A 19,884-nucleotide genomic window follows, 5' to 3' on the forward strand; every position below is an offset into this window, starting at 1 on the left:
GTTATTTTTTCTTTACAGTTTCATGTAAATCAAACTATTTTTTTTTTTAAATGATGATATGTAAAGACAGAAAAGTCACATGCATTTATATGATACTGCCGAAGAAGATTGAGCAAAACATGTATTGTTGTTGGATCCCTATCATAGATAATTGAGTTGTACTACATCTTTTGGACAACAAAATTTTGTATGTTTCAATAATAACTATAAATTCATAAGATTACAAGGAAAAATTTTGGGGTGTTAGGTAAAGTTTATATATTCCAAGCCTTTCAAGGAAAAAAAAAGGGTAAAGTTTACATATCAACTCTCTATTGCCTCACTTAATACCGTCAATATTCATTTCAGTTTGATGGTCGATTTGGCCTCTAAAAACACCATAAGTGATAAAGAAAATCATAGACATCTTTCTCTCTTCTTCTCTTCTTAATTTTTTTTTTCTTCTCATTAGTATCTGCTCATGACTCGAATATGCAGATTAATGAGTTGGTGATGTGGATGAGATTGTGGATGAAAAGAAATGGAGCAGTGGGTAAGTTTTTTTTTTGAAAGGGGGCTGGTGCGGTTGCCCTCAAGCCTTGATTAATAAAATAATACCAAGACTCTCTACAAAATCTATGTATTCTAACAAGCACCAATTAGCAGTGGGTAAGTTTATCAACCGTTTGTGTCAGATATGGTTTCGATTTTTGAAACCAAGATGCACAATTTGGAGGTTAGTTATAAGCAGTGCTATTCTAGAGTTCATTATCCAACCCAAAATTAGTTGACAATGGGTGGAGAGATGTTAGCACTTAGCACCACTAATTTGCAAGTCTCATATGTCAATGTGAGATTCTTTTCTCCAACATGTCCTGCCTGTTCATGTAAGGTCACATATCGAGTTCCACTCTCGCCCGGGTGTGAAAATGGTGCTAGACATACATTACACAAGGCATGTGGTACATGATTGGATGGGTAAACAATAGTCAAGTTTGCATTAAAAGTCCATTGATAACAAGTGGAAAAGCCCAATATCTTATATATTATCTTTCCTTGCTCAAATTTTCAATAAAAATTTTCTTTCTCTTATATAGCATCAGCAAGTGAAATAAGAACCTGGCATCTGCTCAAGATGGAAGGTAATGTCATCATACACATGACCAATGAAGGAAGAAATAGTGAATTGTGATTTCCAAATTTAGAATGGTTGGTGTCGGGTTAAAATGAGAGTAAAAACCTTGAAGAAGATAATGCATCATCTGTATTTTCATAGAGCAATAATAGAGAACCCAAGTAGACGACAACCCACCGCACCTTCCTAGCATATTTCAGAAAAAAAGGTTGGAGGTCAAAGACGCCTCTCTTCTCTCTCTCTCACATTCTGTATTGCTTTTTTCTCTGTGAACAAACAAAGTTGCTATTCTCTCTCCCTCTCTCCAAACCGGGTTGGTGGATATAAAGAGAATATTGGGTGCAAGAAAAATAATGCTTAAAAATTGTTTCTTTTTCCTTTCTTCTTAGAAGAGTCTGATCTTTTCATCTCCTAAACCCAGACGTAAGTCTCTCCTCCACAAACTTGTCCAGTTTTTTTTTTTTTTTTTTCCACCACATTCTCTTCTTGATTTCAAAGCCCAGTAAAAGAAAGACCCAATTTTGTATATGTTCTTGTTCTCGTTCTCTCGGAATTTCTGAACAATCTGCTCTACAAAGCTTGTTGCTTTGTTCAATAAAGCTTGTTGCTTTGTTGAATTTCAGCGTAATTTGGAATTGGGTTTACGGGGAATTGGGTGATAGCTATGGCGCCAGGTCCTATTGAGTCGGCATTGCCGGAATCATCGTCGTCGTCGTCGTCGTCTTCCGGCGCTAACTCTGTTGTTGAGAGATCTGTGGTTGAGGATCTTCGTTTCAAGGAGCTGAGAGGTGTGCAATGGCGCTTAAATCTTGGGATTTTGCCTCTTTCTTCTTCCATTGATGATCTTCGCCGCGTCACAGCGGATTGTCGACGAAGGTACCTCTTAACACCTTTATCATTTCTACAATCTCTATGCATAGAAGGTAGCATTAAGATTTTTTTCTTTTTTTTCTACAATCTCAATTAGGTAATTCATCTCATTTTTGCGTGGAAGTTTTGATGTGAGTTAATGATTTTATGGCGTGGTTTTGCTAGATAATCCTATTTGTTTGATGATTGCCATTTCGAGCTTATCTCTTTTTTTGATCCTTTATGAGTTTTGTAATGCATATTAATATTAATTCCAATTCCTGGATATTTTTCATAGATACTGTTTCCATACTTGAGTTAACGGATTGTTATAGTTTGTGGTTTTATGAGCTGTAAACTATCTGTGAAACAGGAAACTGTGTTACTCAGATCTCTGTAAAGGTGTTAAATGAGTACATGGGGGGTTGATAAGTTGTGTTCATTGATCCAAAGAATTGATATGAGTTATAAAGTTAAGATCTTGACCATGTTCAACATTTGACTGAATTTATGATCCTTTGCGTGGTAGTTTTTATACTTGTTTATTCCTGTGCTTAGTAAACCTTGTGTCTGTGTGTTAGATATGCTAGAATGAGAAGACGCCTTCTAGTTGATCCACCTAAGGATGGGAGTAGTTCTCCTGATCTTGCCATGGACAATCCTCTGTCCCAGAACCCAGGTAAAGTCTATGGCTCCTTCAAAGTATGCATGTGAACTCATTAGCTTGTTTCACTTATTTTATCTGTAGTTGTTTTACTGTTTTATATTAGCTTTCTAAATGTAACTGTATTTGAAAGCCTGCACAATTTGAACATGTTTATCAACGAATGTGAACTGTCATTCCTAAGAGAAGTAGCTTTCCCCTGGCAATGCACCAATGCATTTACAAATTTTCCTGGGAAAAGATGATTTTGTTTTGGGATGCTGCCAGATGATGTTTTAGATTAGATTGCAACTTTGTTTAGCAGTCTCAGACTATCGTTAAACAACAACTGACCAATTCAGTGGATGGCATGGTAGCTCATTTGTAATAAATGCAAGATGACCTGTAACTATAAGAATGAGTTAGGTAAAAAAAAAAAAACACTATAAGAATGGATAATTGAAGGAGTTTCTCTATCGCAATATGTGCCTAATTGAGCTAGCTACTCAGTGTGATACAATTTACTGATATGTGTATCTTACATGCAGAAAGCACCTGGGGTCGCTTCTTTCGGAATGCTGAGCTGGAGAAAATGGTTGACCAGGATTTATCACGTTTGTACCCAGAACATGGAAGCTACTTCCAAACACCAGGATGTCAAGGCATGCTGAGAAGAATCTTGTTATTGTGGTGTCTCAGACATCCAGAGTGTGGTTACAGACAAGGTATATTACACTATTCACATTATTATAATTGATATTGTTTTTCTTTTCTTTTTTCTCGTTTGTAATTTGTCACAGTGGCTAATTTGTTATGAGCTTAGCATGTAGATTATACTCCACTCTTTCTCTGTTTTTGTGTGTGTTGGGAATGGGAGGGGATACTTGACCATTATTGCAGGCTTGCGGCATGCCATTTTAATTTCTAAGTGTCTCAGACACAGTACATGGCCTAGGACAGGGTCAAACATGCGGTGGTCGCGCTGATCCTGCAATTGCATACTAACGTAATCCATGATACACTGTAAACCTTTTTTTTTTTTTTTTGTCCTGCTGTGAAAATCAATAACAAATTGGTCTCCACAAAATGGCTTATACAGATATACTGATGGAGTACTTTCTTTTTCTTCTGAGAAATGGATATTTGATTGGTGGATAATTAACTTTTCTGGGTTTTGTCTTCAGTGGCACAAGTAGAGCTTATTGGTTTTGTTCTTAAATTGCTGTAACATTTATGTGCTGGGATATTGAACTTTCTTGTCCAATGTTATCAACAAGTTGTTATCTTGTGGTCTGTTTGATAATGATTTTCTTTTGATATTGTTATTTTGTTTCAATGAAGACTATGAAAGTAGATGGAGGTGGCGAAGAGGAATTTGTTTTAGTCATTAGACTCATTATATTTTAGTCTAAATTTTCATTCAGTCTATGGAAGCTTCTCTTCTCCTCATAGAATTAAACAGTTTTTTTTTTTTTCCATCACAGGAATGCATGAACTCTTGGCTCCTCTTCTATATGTTCTTCATGTTGACGTGGAGGGTCTATCTCAAGTGCGAAAGCTATATGAAGATCACTTCACTGATAAATTTGATGATCTATCTTATCATGAAAATGATTCGACTTACAATTTTGATTTAAAAAACCTTCCTGATTCCATGGAAGATGAGGATAGCTTGCAGGGAGATGCATCAAAAGTTAAGAGTCTGGATGAGCTTGATCCCAAGATACAGACCATTGTAATGCTCAGTGATGCTTATGGTGCTGAAGGTGAATTGGGTATTGTCTTATCCGAGAAATTTATGGAACACGATGCATACTGCATGTTTGATGCGTTAATGAGTGGGGTCAACGGTTCAGTTTCTATGGCAGAATTCTTCTCTCCCTCCCCTGCTGTTGGCTCTCAGACTAGCTTACCTCCTGTCATTGAAGCATCTGCTGCATTGTATCATTTGCTGTCTCTTGTTGATTCATCTCTACACAGCCACCTTGTTGAGCTTGGTGTTGAACCCCAGTATTTTGCACTCCGCTGGTTAAGGGTTTTATTTGGACGTGAATTTTCACTTGCAAATCTATTGATAATTTGGGATGAGATATTTCTGTCTGATAATCGTAAATTAGACAAAGGTGGTGAAGATGATGCAGGATCCAGCTTTAGCATCCTTAGTTCACCTCGAGGAGCATTTATTTCAGCCCTGGCAGTTTCCATGTTACTTCATTTGAGATCTTCCCTTCTTGCCACAGAGAATGCAACTGCATGTCTTCAACGGTTACTAAACTTTCCTGAGAATATTGATTTAAAGAAACTGATACAGAAGGCAACATCATTGCAGGCTCTTGCTTTGGAGAACAATAGCTCATCCTCATTTCCTTCATATATGGGGCCATATGAGCACAGTAAATCAAAGGCTGTGAGAAGTCATAGTCTTTCAATCGACTCCGTTTCTCCAAAAACTCCATTAAGTTTGGTAAATGAAAGCTACTGGGAAGAGAAGTGGAGAGTTCTGCACAGGGAAGAAGAACTTAGGCAAGATATTTTGAAACAACAGGTTCCCAGCCAGAAGAAGCGATGGACTGAAAAAGTAAAATTGAGCCTATCTAGATCAGAATCTGCCCCATCTCCAGCAAAATGTGAGAGTGGCAAAAAGACCCCTAGGTTTGCTGTTAGACGAAAGTTGCTGGAAGACCTCTCGAGAGTGCTCAGCTCAGAGGAAGATATTGAGAAATTAGGCACTCACAAAGACAAAGGCTCTTCAGAAGTTGTGGTTAACAAAGAAGATGGTGTCAGTAAGGATCTTACTTCTGCAAATGAAGACAGATGTTTGAATGGAAGTCCAGCTAGTGAAGAGAACTCATTTGTTGGCTCATATCCAGCAAGTCCTCTGAGTGGGGCAAATGATGAACCTGAATCAGAGAAAAGTAGTGTTGGATCAAACTTATCCATTGATGAAAATAATGATAATCCAAATGATGATAATCCACAGTGTGTATCAGAAGGCCCACCTCGTCCGGTTTCTGATCCAGCTGAGGGTGTCTCTCAAGCATCCGAGTGCAGCAATCATTCAACGGGGAATTCAGTGACAGGAAAGGAACGAAAGCTTCTTTCTGGTAAATTCCAGAGGTTTTGGAAGTTGGGATGGAGTGCAGCTGGTGAAGGCACGTCCGAGAAAGGGGGCAACGCCCTTGACGCTACAAAATCTATCAGGAGTGATGTTGGTCAGAATGCAGCAAGCTCTTCTATGGCTGAAGGGTTCAATTCTGTAGTTAGCTGCAAAGGGGAAACTGTGGACCAGAATAGGACGGGTACTTTGAGGAATCTTGGGCATTCTATGCTTGATCATATACAGGTAACTTTCTAGTCTTCGTCATCAAATCTCAGCTTCCATTAGGAATTATGGAACTGTTCATTATATCCGCTCAATGACATGGGAAATAATTTTTAAAGAGGAAGGATGCCAACGAAAGATGGCAATAACATTTATTAGTTGGGGCATAACTAGATATCAGAATGGGATTATTACTGATAATGATAACATTTCAAGATTCCCTGTAACGATAGAGTTTCTCTTGAGTGTCCAAGTTGGCAAAAAGAAAGTAGAAAGTTCTGACTGCACTGTTTGGGGCAAAAACAGATTGCTTCCAACAACACTTATTAGCATATTAGATTTTATTCTGCATTGCTCTGATTCACTTACTCATGTACTTTTTAGGTAATCGAGTCTGCTTTCCAGCAAGATCGAGGTGTTCAAGTGGGATCAGTCGAGAACTGTTCAAAAAATACTTTAGTTGGCAAAGGACAAGTAACGGCCATTGCAGCTCTCAAGGAGCTTCGGAAGATCAGCAATCTTTTGTCAGAAATGTGAGGTCCGTTATTCATAGTCGACTGTATATACATTTTGTAATTAATTCTTTTTAGTGCCAAATAAATTGAGTTGTATCCGCCTTTTTCCTCTTCTGCTATCCAAGTTTTGGCATTGACAGACAGGTGTGTAAATATGAGTTTTTTGTAATAACCTTATGAAAGTAAATGTATGATAACGCCAAAGTTTGTTCGAGTGGAATAGAATTCCAAGTAGCTCTAGATAAATTTGCTTCTCAGCTTGCACAAAGACAATGTATTAGCACAGTGATAGATGGAAGACAGCAAACAAGAAGAGTTTACATAGGTGTTCCTAGATCATAAGCAGTGGAAGTCGCTCTTGTCGAATGTTCTTCCTTAAAGGGACCGAACATCACATTTGTATTAAAACCATCTAAAGTTTATAAACTGAAAGAAACAGGACATGTTTATGTTTCCCTTGGAAAATATGGCTACAACTAAACTCTGATCTTATTTTCTGGCATGCAGTGGGGATTTATATTTTTCCAACCTTTCAGTTACTTCACTAAGCACCAAATCCAAAGCATGAATGGAGGTACAACATAATAACAGAGTATCAGAAGTCTAATGAAAGATTAAACAACTAGAGCAGTAAAAACTCTAGAAAGCTTCTGCACAATCATTTCAAAACATACATAACATGTTTTATGTTAATGGCGTTGCAGTACTCATACATACATTGCTTCCTCCAAAGGTAAATGATAAGCTAAATTGGGGCTATAACTTACATCTCTTTGGTTTTACGGTCTGTTTGGTAAAAAGCCCTGCTACTTTCCCTGGGTATGATCTATTCTATATCATGAAAACCTGGGAGGAGAGAAGTGATGAAGCCAAAAACAATCATCTGAATCTCTTTGACAATTCCCCACCAGCGGTTACCACCATTGGCTCCCGGTTCCGGTGCGTTCTCATTCGCGTCTGCAGGTCGATTTTCATTCTCGACTCCTGGTTGTCCATCTGCATTATTTATTTACAGTTAGCATAAAGCAGAATAATGTGTCACAGATAAATAGTGAACCAGGACTTAAAATGAGTAGTTTTGTTTGTCCATAAAGAACATCTATTACTGAGAAGAAGAGAAAAAGAAAAAGGATGGGGACTTGGTCTGTTGGTATTCAAGAAAAAGAATAGACAATGTCCCCCACACCTTTTATTCTTACAGTGTCCAATATTGCTGTTCCAGTATGAGATAATGCAGACTGAAATTGCAAAACATAAGTTTAAACCATATACTGCATTTTTGATCCCTCAGCCTTAGTTCAAGAGGCATGAAGTGGTATTGAGTGGGGTGCAGGGTAGATCCCAAGTTCAGTTTATCTTGCAAGCAAAAGATCATCATTTTTTATATTGGTACATTTGACCTAAGCCCCACAAATACCCAACCCATGGCATTGAAATAGAAAGATCCACTCCACTAATACAAAATTCAACATTTGAGTGCTCAAAAGAAGGGAGAAAAATATTGTGGATTACACAGAAACATGACACCATCTGTATGATATCTTCTGTTATGGCTTGAATGAATCCACAACTATGCAGTTGTACGAGTAGATAAACTAGCCATTGCCCATGGTAAAATTCTATGAGGTGTTTCCCATAGCCACTATGATGGTTCTTAAGCAGAAGCCTTCAAGATAAGGAAAACCTACTTAACATGACCAAACTCACCTAGAACGTAATAAAACCCAGTGCATTCTCAATGATTGGAAGTGGATGCCAGTGAAATAAATACATAATTTGTATGAGCTTTATATGATCTAAACATATCAAACCCAATATTGATTTCATCAGGCAGTCAGGAATGGGTTGAGGATGAACTAATCACAAATTTACTTGTGTGGCACAACGAAAGACTCACCAAAGGACTCTATTTGAGTAGTGCAGACATCAAAACCAATATTATCAGATGTGTTGGAACTTGGAAGCACCCAATTAAAAGAAAAGAGATCATTATTATCTTATTTTCTACTTCCAAGGAGCAATCCCTTGATTTTGAACATCAATGTTATGTAGCTCATAGTGAAGCATGTAATCCAAAATTATGTTACATTTAGCAAATACAAGCAACAGATTACCTGGCAAAGCAGCATTATCATTCCCTTGCCTTGCAGCAGGAGGAACATTTTCAGCCCTGGCTGCAGGTCTTGGTGGTTGGGGAGGCACAGCTGCCCTATCCATGGCTCGAGAGAGCCATTCTATCAATGGTGTGAGTGAGCCAGTTTTATATCTGCAACATCCAACATCACCAAAGTTTAGCTTCCGTCCACACAACTTATCATGTTCATCTTGGTCAAGTAAATGTCGGAACAGAATAATCAAATTTTAGTTTTTTCAATAACATATTTAGAATTCATAACTATATACTATATTAAAAATGACATAACAGAATGGTTCCCTATTAATGGTCATAAGTTAGTGACTTACAAATAGACAATTGAAGCGCAAATCACAAGGATGACCATCTTTTGTCTAGATCCATCTTGATTGAACAAAAGTAATAAAGCTATCAGCTTCAGAATAAGAACCGGATCCAGCCGAAACTGAATTTGAAACCTCCTTACAACAACTCGTCTCTGAGGTCCAGGGTGTTGCTGTTGACGCTGTTGTTGTGGTTGTTGCTGTCCTTCTTGGCCATGCTGCTCTCCGCCAGTGCCGACATCTGGGCTTGCTCTACTTCTGAAAGCATTAATGCAGTCAATCAGTCATGGTAAGAGAATAAGTATAATCGGTAGAAGAGTTTTTTTACCAATAACATTAAGAAATTGTGGTTCTAATATTTGCGTTTAATGTTTAGCACTACAAAGTTTAGACAGGAACATAATATCAGAACGAAACGAACTTCTGCGCAACATTGATAACTTACGTGGGTACATTGTAGGTAAGAGGAATCAGAGTATTAGACGAAAATCCAGTAACTGGCCCCGTAAATGGGTGAACGGGAACAGCATAAAGGCCCGATCCACGGTTCCTCTGTTCCTGATCCTGCAATCCAGGAACAAGCATTGGATACATGATTGGTAAAATCTGAAGATCACCATTTGGGAAAGACGGAAGCCCCCCAGAGACTGCGGGAACCTAAAGAACAGTCACAAAATGATTTTCAGGCAACCAAAAGGAATATCGAAACCACCAAACCAGCGGCATTCCAAAACAAATACGACTGCATTGGTTTTCTTTTCCATGAAATATGCAAGAGAAATTTTCACATACCAGAGAACTTAATAAAACAACAGTGACTTAATCTAGGCATAACCAGTAAATTGTAGAACACATGAACAATGTTCTGTTCTTATTCACAGAATCAATTACTACTTAAATTCTTTTAACCCCTCTTGATAAAAAAAAAAAAAAAAAAAAAAAAAAAATCATATGCAATAGATTTGTAGAGGAAAAATCCCAAAGCTCATTCCTTTAATTCTGAATCCTATAGATACAAAAACCCATACAACCCTAATGTAAATTGAAGAACATGATACGCAATGAAATACCTCTCTGGAATCAAGCATTAAAACCCAATATTTTCTTCAATTAACAAAAAAAAAAAAAAAAAAAAAAACCTAGGACTGGAAATTGTAATTGAAAATTGGGGAATGGCAAACCTGTGATTTGGGGAGAGTTTCTGAAGGCAAATTAGGGGATGAAGAAGGGTTTGAGGTGGAGGGCAACACTACTACGGGCTCTTCGGCCATTTTCAAAGTCGGATCAGCCTCTCCTCTCGAGAGTCGACAAGTACACAACTAGATTTCGATGAGGAGGAGGTTATGTTTTTTCAGTTCATTACTTTCGTGTTTCATCCTATTTTTTTGTTTTTATTTAAGCAAGTTTATGACGTGGGAGGGTTCTAAATCCACCAATCGCCCACCGCCAAGTCAGGATGGGAAGGAACTCCCAATTATAATTAATTATTCTATAATCGCAGAATAATGCTAATAAAATTAGAGCATTTTATTGGAGTCGACAATGCTAATAAAATTAGAGCATTAAAACGGAGTCTAATGCAGGGACAAAAAAACAAAAAAATTTATTAAATGTACCAATCAAAAGCAAATATTTTTGATGTAGACTAATCACATTAGTTTGGATATTGTAATATTGTAATCTCACTCCTACGTTTGTTAGTCATTTATAAAATGAAAATTAATACAATGGATTCCAATTTCATTGACATATGAATATGAGATTACATAAGTTGTCTTTTCAGAGTACTGATTTTTACAATTTGAGTCTGTTTGTGTGCCAGACTGTTGATACTTAGTAGTAAGGGAAATTCCCTAAAAGTGTAAATTTCCCCTTAATTTTTCCTATAAAGTTTTTCACTGTTGGTACAGTAGTAGCTGATAAGTCTGATGTAAGCCTAATTGTTTCCCTATAAAGATAAAACTCTTGGCCCAATTTTGTTTCAATTTTTTCATAACCGTTTTACCATTCTACTCAATTGAGAGAGAGAGAGAGAGAGAGAGAGAGTCATGTGTTCCTGTTCTATTTGTTGATGAGACTTTTGGTAAGAGCATTTACAAGGGTTAGATTCTTCCTGTAGTTGCAAAGGATTGTGATATAGGAATGAAGATGGTTTATCTTCCCTGTTTTAATGAAGCGATATGTTTCCGTTTGTGGTGCAGTAGCACGCTGCCATATTTTATTGACATTGTATAAATCAATTGTTGCTTAATTTATTTTCATAGTAATTATTCATCTTCATCTTTTTAGGTTTTGTTAGTTTTTGAGCTTTGAAATCATATATTGTACAGCAGAGCCTTGATAATTTAATACTCTATAAATTAATAACGTTGATTAAATATATTTTTGGATGGTCCCGACTTGGGGATAACGTGCTAAATTAATATTCACTAAATTTATAAGATAATATATTAAAAATTTTTTATAGACCCCATGTAATATATAAATTAATAATTATTTGATACATAGTGTTTATGATTCAACTATAGGGCCTTCATAAAGAATGACTCAATCGTTGTTTGTTTCTTCTTAAAATTGATTCACCTTGGATCTCATCTTTGACTTTTCTTAACATGGTAAGAAGTTCTGGTGTGGTTTTCTCATGCTACAACAAAAAATTATTCAATGTCATCACTACTTTGAACAGTGCAGTACATTGAACAAATAACACATTGAATAATGTATACGTAATACATTTTTTTGAATTAAGGAAATAACTTCATAGATAGAAACTCAATAGAGTTGGTTTACAATCATATTGTAACACATCTAGATAGCATTAGTGGAGTGTTATCAAATTATTAGAAATTTGTATTAGCCTAAGTCCAGAGTGGCCATTACATATCCTTTCGCTACCATCTACAAACAGAATAAGAAGATGTGGTAGTACTCACGGTGGTACATAGAGATAGGTCCACTCATTTGACATTTCATGATCCGCCATTATAGAATAGCTTGAACCCCTCCTTCAATACTACTCCAGAGATTCAATAGTATCACTTATGTCAAACATACTCGGATTCTGTTTGAGTAAACCTCGAGGATCCCAAATACGATACCCTAGAGAGTTAGAGCCCATCAATTTAGCCCATGAAAGAGCCCGAGTCCAGCATAGAGCCCATAGTTGAGTTCACTTCTAAGCCCTACTCCAATTAAGCCCTAAAACTGAGTTATGTTTGGGCACCCAGATTGGTTTGGGCTTGAACATGGACTTGGGCCCCAATACTGATTTGGGCACCCAACCACGGAGGGGCACCCAATCTACAGCATCACTGTCGGTGCCTATCACGCCTGCGCATCGCGCCGTTGTTGCCCCCATCGTTGCATGGTCAGACTCGTGGGCCGCCTCATCTCTCTACCTCGTGATCCGCCTCACAACCTCAAGCAGCAGATTTATAGCAAGACCGGCCTGCTATTACATTGCCAATGTCATCAATTTCATCACTTCCCCTACACGACATTTCCCACTGCCTTGCTCTCAGTCGACGCATGATGACGCGCCGCCTCTGCCATCAACCCCAGCCCATTCAAATCCAACCAGATCTTCATGCTCGGACCACTGAGACTTTAAAACTCCTTTGTGATTGACCGGAGGTTTGAGTCACCCTCTCCTTGGTCTGATTCGCACACCAGGATCCCAAGTCTACCTATTCCCGATCTCGATCAAATCTGCCCGGCAATCACCCTCAATCTCATCGAGTTCCCATGGTCGAGGAGTTAGGCATGGTTGAGTGGTCGCTGGAAAAAAGCGGCGCTGGAGTGCGATTACTAGACCGCAGAGCGTGGAGAACCAGTCGCCACTTAGGGCGGGGACCAGAGGCGGTCGCCGGAATGGAGAACCATAGACTGAGCTGCTAGGTTTTGGAGAGAGCCAAAGTCTCATTTTCATGTATACATAATACATTGAACATAATACAACAATATATAAAAAAAAAAGAATACTTTGATAAATTAATAAGTTATTAATTAATCGATGATTTAATATTCACTAAATTAATAGGATTTCCTTGGTCCTATGGCTATTAATTTATGTTTTCTTTAAAAGATTGAGAGAATTATCATCTCTCTCTCGAAGAAGAGTAGTGCTAGCTAGGGATCCCAAAACTTTGTACCAAAATTACTTACCAAATGACATGGCACATGCCATATCATCAGTTTTTTGGAATTTCTGTTGACATGGATTTCCTTGTTGGATATAAAATAAATTTCATGTTTTTTAAAAATTAAGAAAACTTATATTAAATAAAATCACAATTAAACAAACAAAGAGTAGTGCTAAAAACCCCAAAAAATATTACAAAATTTCAATACCAAATGAGGTGGCGTATGCCATGTCATCGACATTTGTTTTGAAAATTGGTGAGGTGGATTTTTATATTTTGTTAATTATGTTCTTTAGATTTTTTCCATTGACATCCTCTGCTTCGATGCTGCAAATCTCATGTTGCTTCCCCATATTACAATCCATTGCCTCGAACTCATGACTCGTGCTTCGAAATGATCAAGAAGAGCATGGTCTTATATCATGAGGCATTGCGTTACCATGCTCATCTACTTGTATGATTACAATGATTTATGAAAGAGATTAGGATCCAATTACAGAGAGAGAAATCTCAATTTCCTCTCTCTCTCTCTCTCTCTCAAGATCCTTGCTTTAGTTCTATAATACATTTTTGGTTTCTGGTTTTTGCTCAGGAAATGGGTTCAGCTCTTAACTCTTTTCTTGAGGAAGTTTTATACTATACATATTTTCCCCCCTTCTTTTGGGGGTTTTGGATTCTGAATCAAAGTCATTAGTTCTTGACGTCAGTTGCTTTGTAAATGAAACTCAAGGAAAGTATATATGGGTCTTGTTCTTTCATGGTGTTCTTGCTATCGAGGGGATTGAGTTCAAGGACATTGAAAACCAAATTCATAAAAATGAGTTCATGATTAGGGGATTGCGAAAGAGAAAGAGGAAGAAGTTAAAGATGTTGCGTTTAATGGCCTAGATTTGCAACAGAAAATTTCAAATGGGGAGTGGGGAGAAAGAGGGAGGGAGGGAGGGAGGGAGGGAGGGAGCGAGAGAGAGAGAGAGAGAGAGAGAGAGAGAGAGAGAGAGAGAGAGAGAGAGAGAGAGAGAGAGAGAGAGAGAGAGAGAGAGAGAGAGAGAGAGAGAGAGGAGATTCTCAGAAAACGGTGAAGGAATTAGATTTTAATCTTTAATTTAGACTAATGTAATTTAATTATAAAATAAAAATAGATAAATTCCACTTCATTAATATCTTTTCAAGGCCAAACGCTGACATGGCAGCTGCCACATCATTTGGGATCCAAATTTTGTAAATAAATTTGGGATCTCAAGCATTTTTCCTCGAAGAAACCCTAAGGGTCGGAGGCGGCGGCTTCAACCAAGAGCCTGCTCTCGTCTGGCGGCAGCTATGGTGTTCGGGCGGGCCTTTTGGCCTCACCAATGATGCTTGGTCTGCTGCCGGACGGGACCTGATGCTAGCATTCCGGAGGCTTGGGTGTGGGTGTTGCTTGAAATTTTTTGCAGGTGGTTTTTGGTTCCAGGTCGACAAAAATCTCTGGGATGGGTGCAGTTATGGTGGGTCTCGGTGCAGATCGACGGCGTTGCAGATATTGAGGGCGCTGGGCGTGGCGGTTTCGACTTCGGCGGCGGCGTTTGGACCATGGAGCATTGGGTCGTGGTGGGGTTCGTTGGCGGTGTTTGCGTTGTGACGGAGGGAATCCTTTCGGAGCGGGCGTGGGCACTGTGGCGGCTGAGGACGGGTTTGGAGATGGAAATTTGGTCTGGGCCAATCTCGGCCTGTTGGGCTTTGGGTGGGCCTGCTTTTGGAGCTCCTTGTGACAAAAATTTGATGGGCTAGGGTTTTGCTCTCAGCCCATCCCTATTTTTAGTTTGTCTAATTACAATAAAGTTCCTTGTATTAGGAACACTCTATGTACTTCTAGCGCCTCTGGAGTAGTACTGAAAGAGGGTATCCGCTACCTCTACATATTTAAATGTACAATGAGTAGGACTATATATACGTACCATTTGTGGGTACTACCACTAACTTCTTGTCTGTCTATAAATGACAGTGGAAGGGTATGTAACGGCCTATTCTGACTTGTGATGAATACATTATTTAGCCCTCGTGGCATTACTCAAAAAAAAAAAAAAAAGGCTATTAATTTATAGAAGTTTAACTGTATATAGTTGTATTTTGTTTTCTTTTGATACTATGTATGTTTTTTTTTTTTTTGAATAAAGGGCTGGTGCGGCTGCCCTCAAGCCTTGATTAATGAAACCGTTGAATACAAGGGGGGGGACATTGAGCCTAAACCCCTTATTACAATAGGCACCTAGAGTACATCCTGAAATAAAATCATGAGTCTCTACTAAACAATTGTATTCAAATACGCACCAACTAGCAAAGAACGCGCTCCAGACGGTTCTATTTGCTTCCCAGCGGTGACACAACGGAAAGATAACTCGGTCTACAACTCGAAGACAACATAGCATAATATCCATTCTCACAGCTTTCCCACCATGTTGCCACTGGAAAATACATCCAGTGACATCAAGTTTCACCCTGCCACTAGGAGGCAGCGACCATTTGACGAAGCAAGGAACTCGGCTCCTACCTAGAGCAGACAAGGCACTTTGAGTGCACCCACAGGCAAAAAGCCCAACTAGCCCTACACAATAAACGTAGGGACTTATTGCTCGCAAAACAACTAAATAAAATAAAACAGTAAAGTAACTAACAGCTTGGGCGGGGCCCACAAGGGGAACCCAAACCCTATCTCTAGCCCAAAACTGGCCCACTAGCAGAATCCAAACCCAAAAGGCCACACCAGCCGGGTGCCCAGCCTCCTCAGCCCAAAACAATAGCTGCGTCGCCCCTCCACCAAGACCGCCATCCCACCGCCGGCGTTGGGCCGCCCTCACACCTCCGTCGCCATCCAACCACAGGCGGACGACTGCAAGCATCGCAGACCACCCAACACCAGCCGATGCCTGGAACTTCTGCAATTGGAACCGGATCGATCGTATCAACAAGCCATCGATCCCAACCAAACTCCGATCTGCTCGAATTCGGCCAGCCGACCTTGGACCACCAACAAACGTTGCTCCGACCCAGCAGAAGCCTATTCCATCTCCGATCCCAGCCCGCTTCCCCGACTCAACCATTCCTTTCGACACAGAGTGAAACAGAACACCCTCTGATCCAAACCTTCGAGCTCGAGACTCAACCCTGAAACAACTCACCCGTCCGGCCTCACCCCCCATGCGCCGACGAGGCCAGAGGCCATCACCAGTGCCAAGGCTCAGCCGGACAGGCACTGGCGCAGATGACGGCGTCTTCTAGGGTTTTCCTCTAGAGAGAGAACGCGTTTCGTTTAACTTTTGTTGATACTATGTATGCTTATTGTGGGTAAGTAATTGTGTTTTTTTTTTTTTGAAAGGAAGTAATTGTGTTTTTATCTTTGTTTGTTTTGTTTTTTGTTTCCTTTCTTATCAACCTAACTGATGAGAAGAGACTTAATCATAACAAATTTCTAAAACTATATATAGAAAATCTCAAGGAGCTACTGAAAATAGAAAGGTTCCTCTTTTTATTTGGTTATTATATCAAGTTAATTAACATAGTTGAAAAGAGAAACAAGAGGAACTACATATGCATATCAAAATGCTGAACAATTGCTGAAGCCACATCCGCAACATCCCTAACAGTTTTGTTCAAATATGTGAGAGGAGATGAGCTGCCCGAAAAACTATTTTCACATAAATCTGCCCCCAGGCCAACATCATTCATGCCTTGCTCTGCAAACTTAGGGTCACCTTTAGACAGAGCTTCACTGGCTTTTGGGACTTTAGCCTGTATAACTACATTATATACATCGAGGCAAGAACTTAAGGGTTGAGCTCCCGACGTCTGTTTAAGAAGATCATTGATATGGTTTACAGTATTAGTTGCCTTAGCCTTAACAACATCGACCATTAATAGGGCTAACCCTTTGACATCTGCATCGAAGCTCCAAGGGTCTAATTGAGGAGAAGAATCACAAAGATCGTAACTTGGCGTTTCCTTACATGTTTTGGTAATGAGATTGGCATCCATTGGCAAAAATACCATGCAATGGCTTGTAGAAAGAAACACAACTTGAAAGAGAAATATTATTTACTATCTTCTAATTCTGAGTTCATTGTTCATCAGCTTAGTAACAGTGCCGAGCCAGCACTTAAATGACGATTTTGCATTTCTTTTGTAACAACCCCACCCTTAAATTTTTGGTCTTCGGAATGAATATAACTCTCCCAACCTTTCGTCAAATAAGTCTTTGGTTCCTCTGCCCTATAACACCCTAAATAATCATTCTCCTCAAGCATGGTATTAGAATCCTCACACACTGTGTTGCTCACAACACTTTCACTACTTGAAGGCAAATCAGTCACAAACACTTCAACAAAATCAGAATTGTAATGAGCCAAATTCCTAAAAATCATTCTCATATCAACTTCACTCTCTAGAAAGCATGAAATAGAATCCGGAGGGATAATGTACCTCAACATGAACTTGCCTTGAATCAAATTTGGAAAACGAGAGCGCGTGGAATTGCATAGGTTGAGAAATGACCAATTCTGCAACAATGGAACTGTTGCTGCTTCACCAGAATAAATAAACTTGACAACATAGCTATTATCCATAACACCTGCACAAAAATAAAACAAGTCACTAGCCATGTCACTGTTAAGGAAATCAACAGAATGAACACAAACAGGTCACTGCCAAAGTCAATGTTAATGCCTGAACACAAGAACAATATTAAACATGTTACTAGCCAAGTCATTGATAATGCTTGAACAAAAGAAGACTATTAAAAATGTAACTAGCTATGTCACTGATAAAAGAATCACAGTATAGAGTACTATAATACCGCAATAGCACAAACATCATCAACATCGAAGTTCACACAAACAGCAACAATATACTGCAAAATCCAAAATGAACAAATTCACAGAAAATTGATTCAGATTAGATTGATGTCACTGGCGGTGTCACTATTCAATCAAAACGTAAAAATCTACTAAAACACTGATAAATCTAAATCTACTAGCACTACGAGTAATCGATACATAATTTATGACCGGAAAACTAAACCGATACAGAGAACAAAAAAATAGAGAGAGAAGGCTTACCTATCAATTAGAGTGAACCAGAGCGAGCGAGCGAGAGAGAGAATGTAACTGAGGACTGAATCGACGAAGAAGAAGAAGAAGTGACGTGATCAAGACGAAGAACGATGAAACCATAGATCAAGAAAAAGAGAAGAGAGCTGTGGATTGAAACTCCAAAACCACTCAAAAATGAGATTTCAGATCGTTGTAGAGAGACCAAGTGAAATCGGAAGCTGGCGGCAGAGTGGGCGGTGGAGAGAGAAAATCGGAGAGAGAACCTCCGATCAAATCGAATCAAGCTTTCTGATCAAAAGAGAGAGAAAATTTGAGCTCGAAGATTTTGAATGAATAGTTATAAACGTTTATTATCTTTAAGGGCAGAATATGAATAAAAAAAAATTAAAAACTGACATTTTTTAACATCACCTCATTATTCATAAGGACTAAACTAATACTATTAACAATTCATTCTGAACCTTTTTATCAAGTGGGAAACTAGGTGACATTTTTATCATTTCACTCTCTAATGTGACATTTTCCATCATTTCCCTTAAAATCTAATTCTCTAAATAAATTATGGAAAAGGAAAAATAAGGTAAAAGTAATTTTGAGATGCATATTTCCAATACCAATAATTAATTTCAGTTCATTCCTAAAAGGATAACTAATTTCTTCTTAGCTATCTTACACAATCTCTTAAAAAAAAATCAAATTTATTGAAGTATATTTACTGATATTTAGTGCGATATCTCCATAACTATAGACCAAGATCCTGTAGGCCGATACACGAAAATCGGTAAAAAAAAATCATTAAAGATCCGAGGAGATTTCTTACCAAGTTTACTTGCACACTAATCCCTATATAAAGTCACATCTTGATAAGTCTCCATAGTATCTAGTTTCCCCATAACATCATCCCCATCGTTAGCATCAATAGAATAATTAAGAAATCAATATGTCTAATAGTAACAGACACCACAACCCGACCTCTGTGTCTCCATTCTCAGAGCAGACCCCCGGACTGAAGATTAAGATGTGGATGAGTTAGCCACCATAATGGTTGGTGAGGTTGAGCCTAAGGCGTTTGATGCCATTGCCAAAATCAATCAGCTACGTAACCAAAGCCCTAATAACAAACCCTTAAGCGATTGTCAGGAATATTACGTTGCAGTTGTTCGAAATAATGTACCCCAAGCCACTGAAGCAATTGATAAAAGTGATAGTGGCAAGGCGGAGCAACTCATGAATGACGTTGTGTGTAAGGCTGATTCATGCGAAAAGGGTAAAAAGAGCGGCTCTCCTTTGATTAGCTTGAACAATGTCGTAAAAGATGTTTCGTCTGTGGCTGCAGCAATATCAAGATTGATTTGATGTAATCAATGTTAACATTTTGTTTCACTAGCTTATTAATACACGCTTACGAGTGTGTCAGATAACATTTATTTTTGTTTGAATTTAATTTTTTAATTTTTGATTAATGGAGATTATTGAGTTTTTTTTTCTATAATTATCTTTTCATATAACAGCTATGAGAAATTTTATTCACACATTTCTAAATACTAAATACACATCCCTTTTTTTACACACCTAACATCAGATTTTATGAGTACATCAAATTACTAAATGAGACATTAAAAATGAGAGAGGATCCTCTCTTGACCTAATTTTTCACCTGAGCTTCCTAACCTTTTCATCATCATAAATCACCACATATCCAATAACACATCTAACGGTCTAAGATTTCACCTGTCTTTGTCTTTGTCTTTTGTCCGTTCA

The 19,884-nt window shown here is 38.5% G+C and overlaps 4 protein-coding genes across 5 annotated transcripts; 2 read left to right on the top strand and 2 right to left on the bottom strand.

The window, feature by feature from the left end:
• The first annotated feature begins 1,344 nt into the window (after positions 1-1,344).
• LOC133712779 (uncharacterized) lies at positions 1,345-6,668 on the top strand. The gene is made up of 6 exons (XM_062138886.1): positions 1,345-1,537; positions 1,738-1,990; positions 2,545-2,642; positions 3,155-3,331; positions 4,091-5,949; positions 6,313-6,668. Exons 2-6 carry the CDS (start codon positions 1,779-1,781, stop codon positions 6,463-6,465), a joined length of 2,499 nt encoding a protein of 832 aa, XP_061994870.1. The 5' UTR covers positions 1,345-1,537; positions 1,738-1,778; the 3' UTR covers positions 6,466-6,668.
• Positions 6,669-7,012: 344 nt separating this feature from the next.
• On the bottom strand, positions 7,013-10,264 carry LOC133712780 (uncharacterized). Of its 2 annotated transcripts, none has more exons than XM_062138888.1 (5): positions 10,082-10,264; positions 9,346-9,464; positions 8,907-9,158; positions 8,558-8,709; positions 7,013-7,439 (listed from the first exon to the last, which is right to left on the bottom strand). In XM_062138888.1, the coding sequence occupies exons 1-5, from the start codon at positions 10,169-10,171 to the stop codon at positions 7,270-7,272; spliced, it is 783 nt and encodes a 260-aa protein (XP_061994872.1). In that variant the 5' UTR covers positions 10,172-10,264; the 3' UTR covers positions 7,013-7,269. The 2 variants fall into 2 exon arrangements, with proteins under 2 accessions (XP_061994872.1, XP_061994871.1); XM_062138887.1 differs by having other exon boundaries at positions 9,346-9,557; positions 10,082-10,263.
• Positions 10,265-16,600: 6,336 nt separating this feature from the next.
• Positions 16,601-17,050, bottom strand: LOC133711693 (cell wall / vacuolar inhibitor of fructosidase 1-like). Its single transcript, XM_062137795.1, has one exon. It carries the CDS (start codon positions 17,048-17,050, stop codon positions 16,601-16,603), a length of 450 nt encoding a protein of 149 aa, XP_061993779.1.
• Positions 17,051-19,164: 2,114 nt separating this feature from the next.
• On the top strand, positions 19,165-19,479 carry LOC133711694 (uncharacterized). Its single transcript, XM_062137796.1, has one exon. The coding sequence runs from the start codon at positions 19,165-19,167 to the stop codon at positions 19,477-19,479; it is 315 nt and encodes a 104-aa protein (XP_061993780.1).
• Positions 19,480-19,884: the final 405 nt, after the last annotated feature.

The sequence above is a fragment of the Rosa rugosa genome, chromosome 5 (genome assembly GCF_958449725.1).
Source record: "Rosa rugosa chromosome 5, drRosRugo1.1, whole genome shotgun sequence".
In the NCBI taxonomy this organism is placed as follows: Eukaryota; Viridiplantae; Streptophyta; class Magnoliopsida; order Rosales; family Rosaceae; genus Rosa; species Rosa rugosa.

Excerpts from the sequence above, each read along its gene's own strand:
- LOC133712779 (XM_062138886.1), top strand. The coding sequence starts at position 1,779 with ATGGCGCCAGGTCCTATTGAGTCGGCATTGCCGGAATCATCGTCGTCG. Across the intron at positions 2,643-3,154 it reads TCCTCTGTCCCAGAACCCAG|AAAGCACCTGGGGTCGCTTC; the intron begins GTAAAGTCTATG and ends TCTTACATGCAG. Across the intron at positions 3,332-4,090 it reads AGAGTGTGGTTACAGACAAG|GAATGCATGAACTCTTGGCT; the intron begins GTATATTACACT and ends TTTCCATCACAG.
- LOC133712780 (XM_062138887.1), bottom strand. The coding sequence starts at position 10,171 with ATGGCCGAAGAGCCCGTAGTAGTGTTGCCCTCCACCTCAAACCCTTCT. Across the intron at positions 8,710-8,906 it reads TGCGCTTCAATTGTCTATTT|ATATAAAACTGGCTCACTCA; the intron begins GTAAGTCACTAA and ends TGGATGTTGCAG. Across the intron at positions 7,440-8,557 it reads TGATAATGCTGCTTTGCCAG|ATGGACAACCAGGAGTCGAG; the intron begins GTAATCTGTTGC and ends TAAATAATGCAG.
- LOC133711693 (XM_062137795.1), bottom strand. The coding sequence starts at position 17,050 with ATGGATGCCAATCTCATTACCAAAACATGTAAGGAAACGCCAAGTTAC.
- LOC133711694 (XM_062137796.1), top strand. The coding sequence starts at position 19,165 with ATGGTTGGTGAGGTTGAGCCTAAGGCGTTTGATGCCATTGCCAAAATC.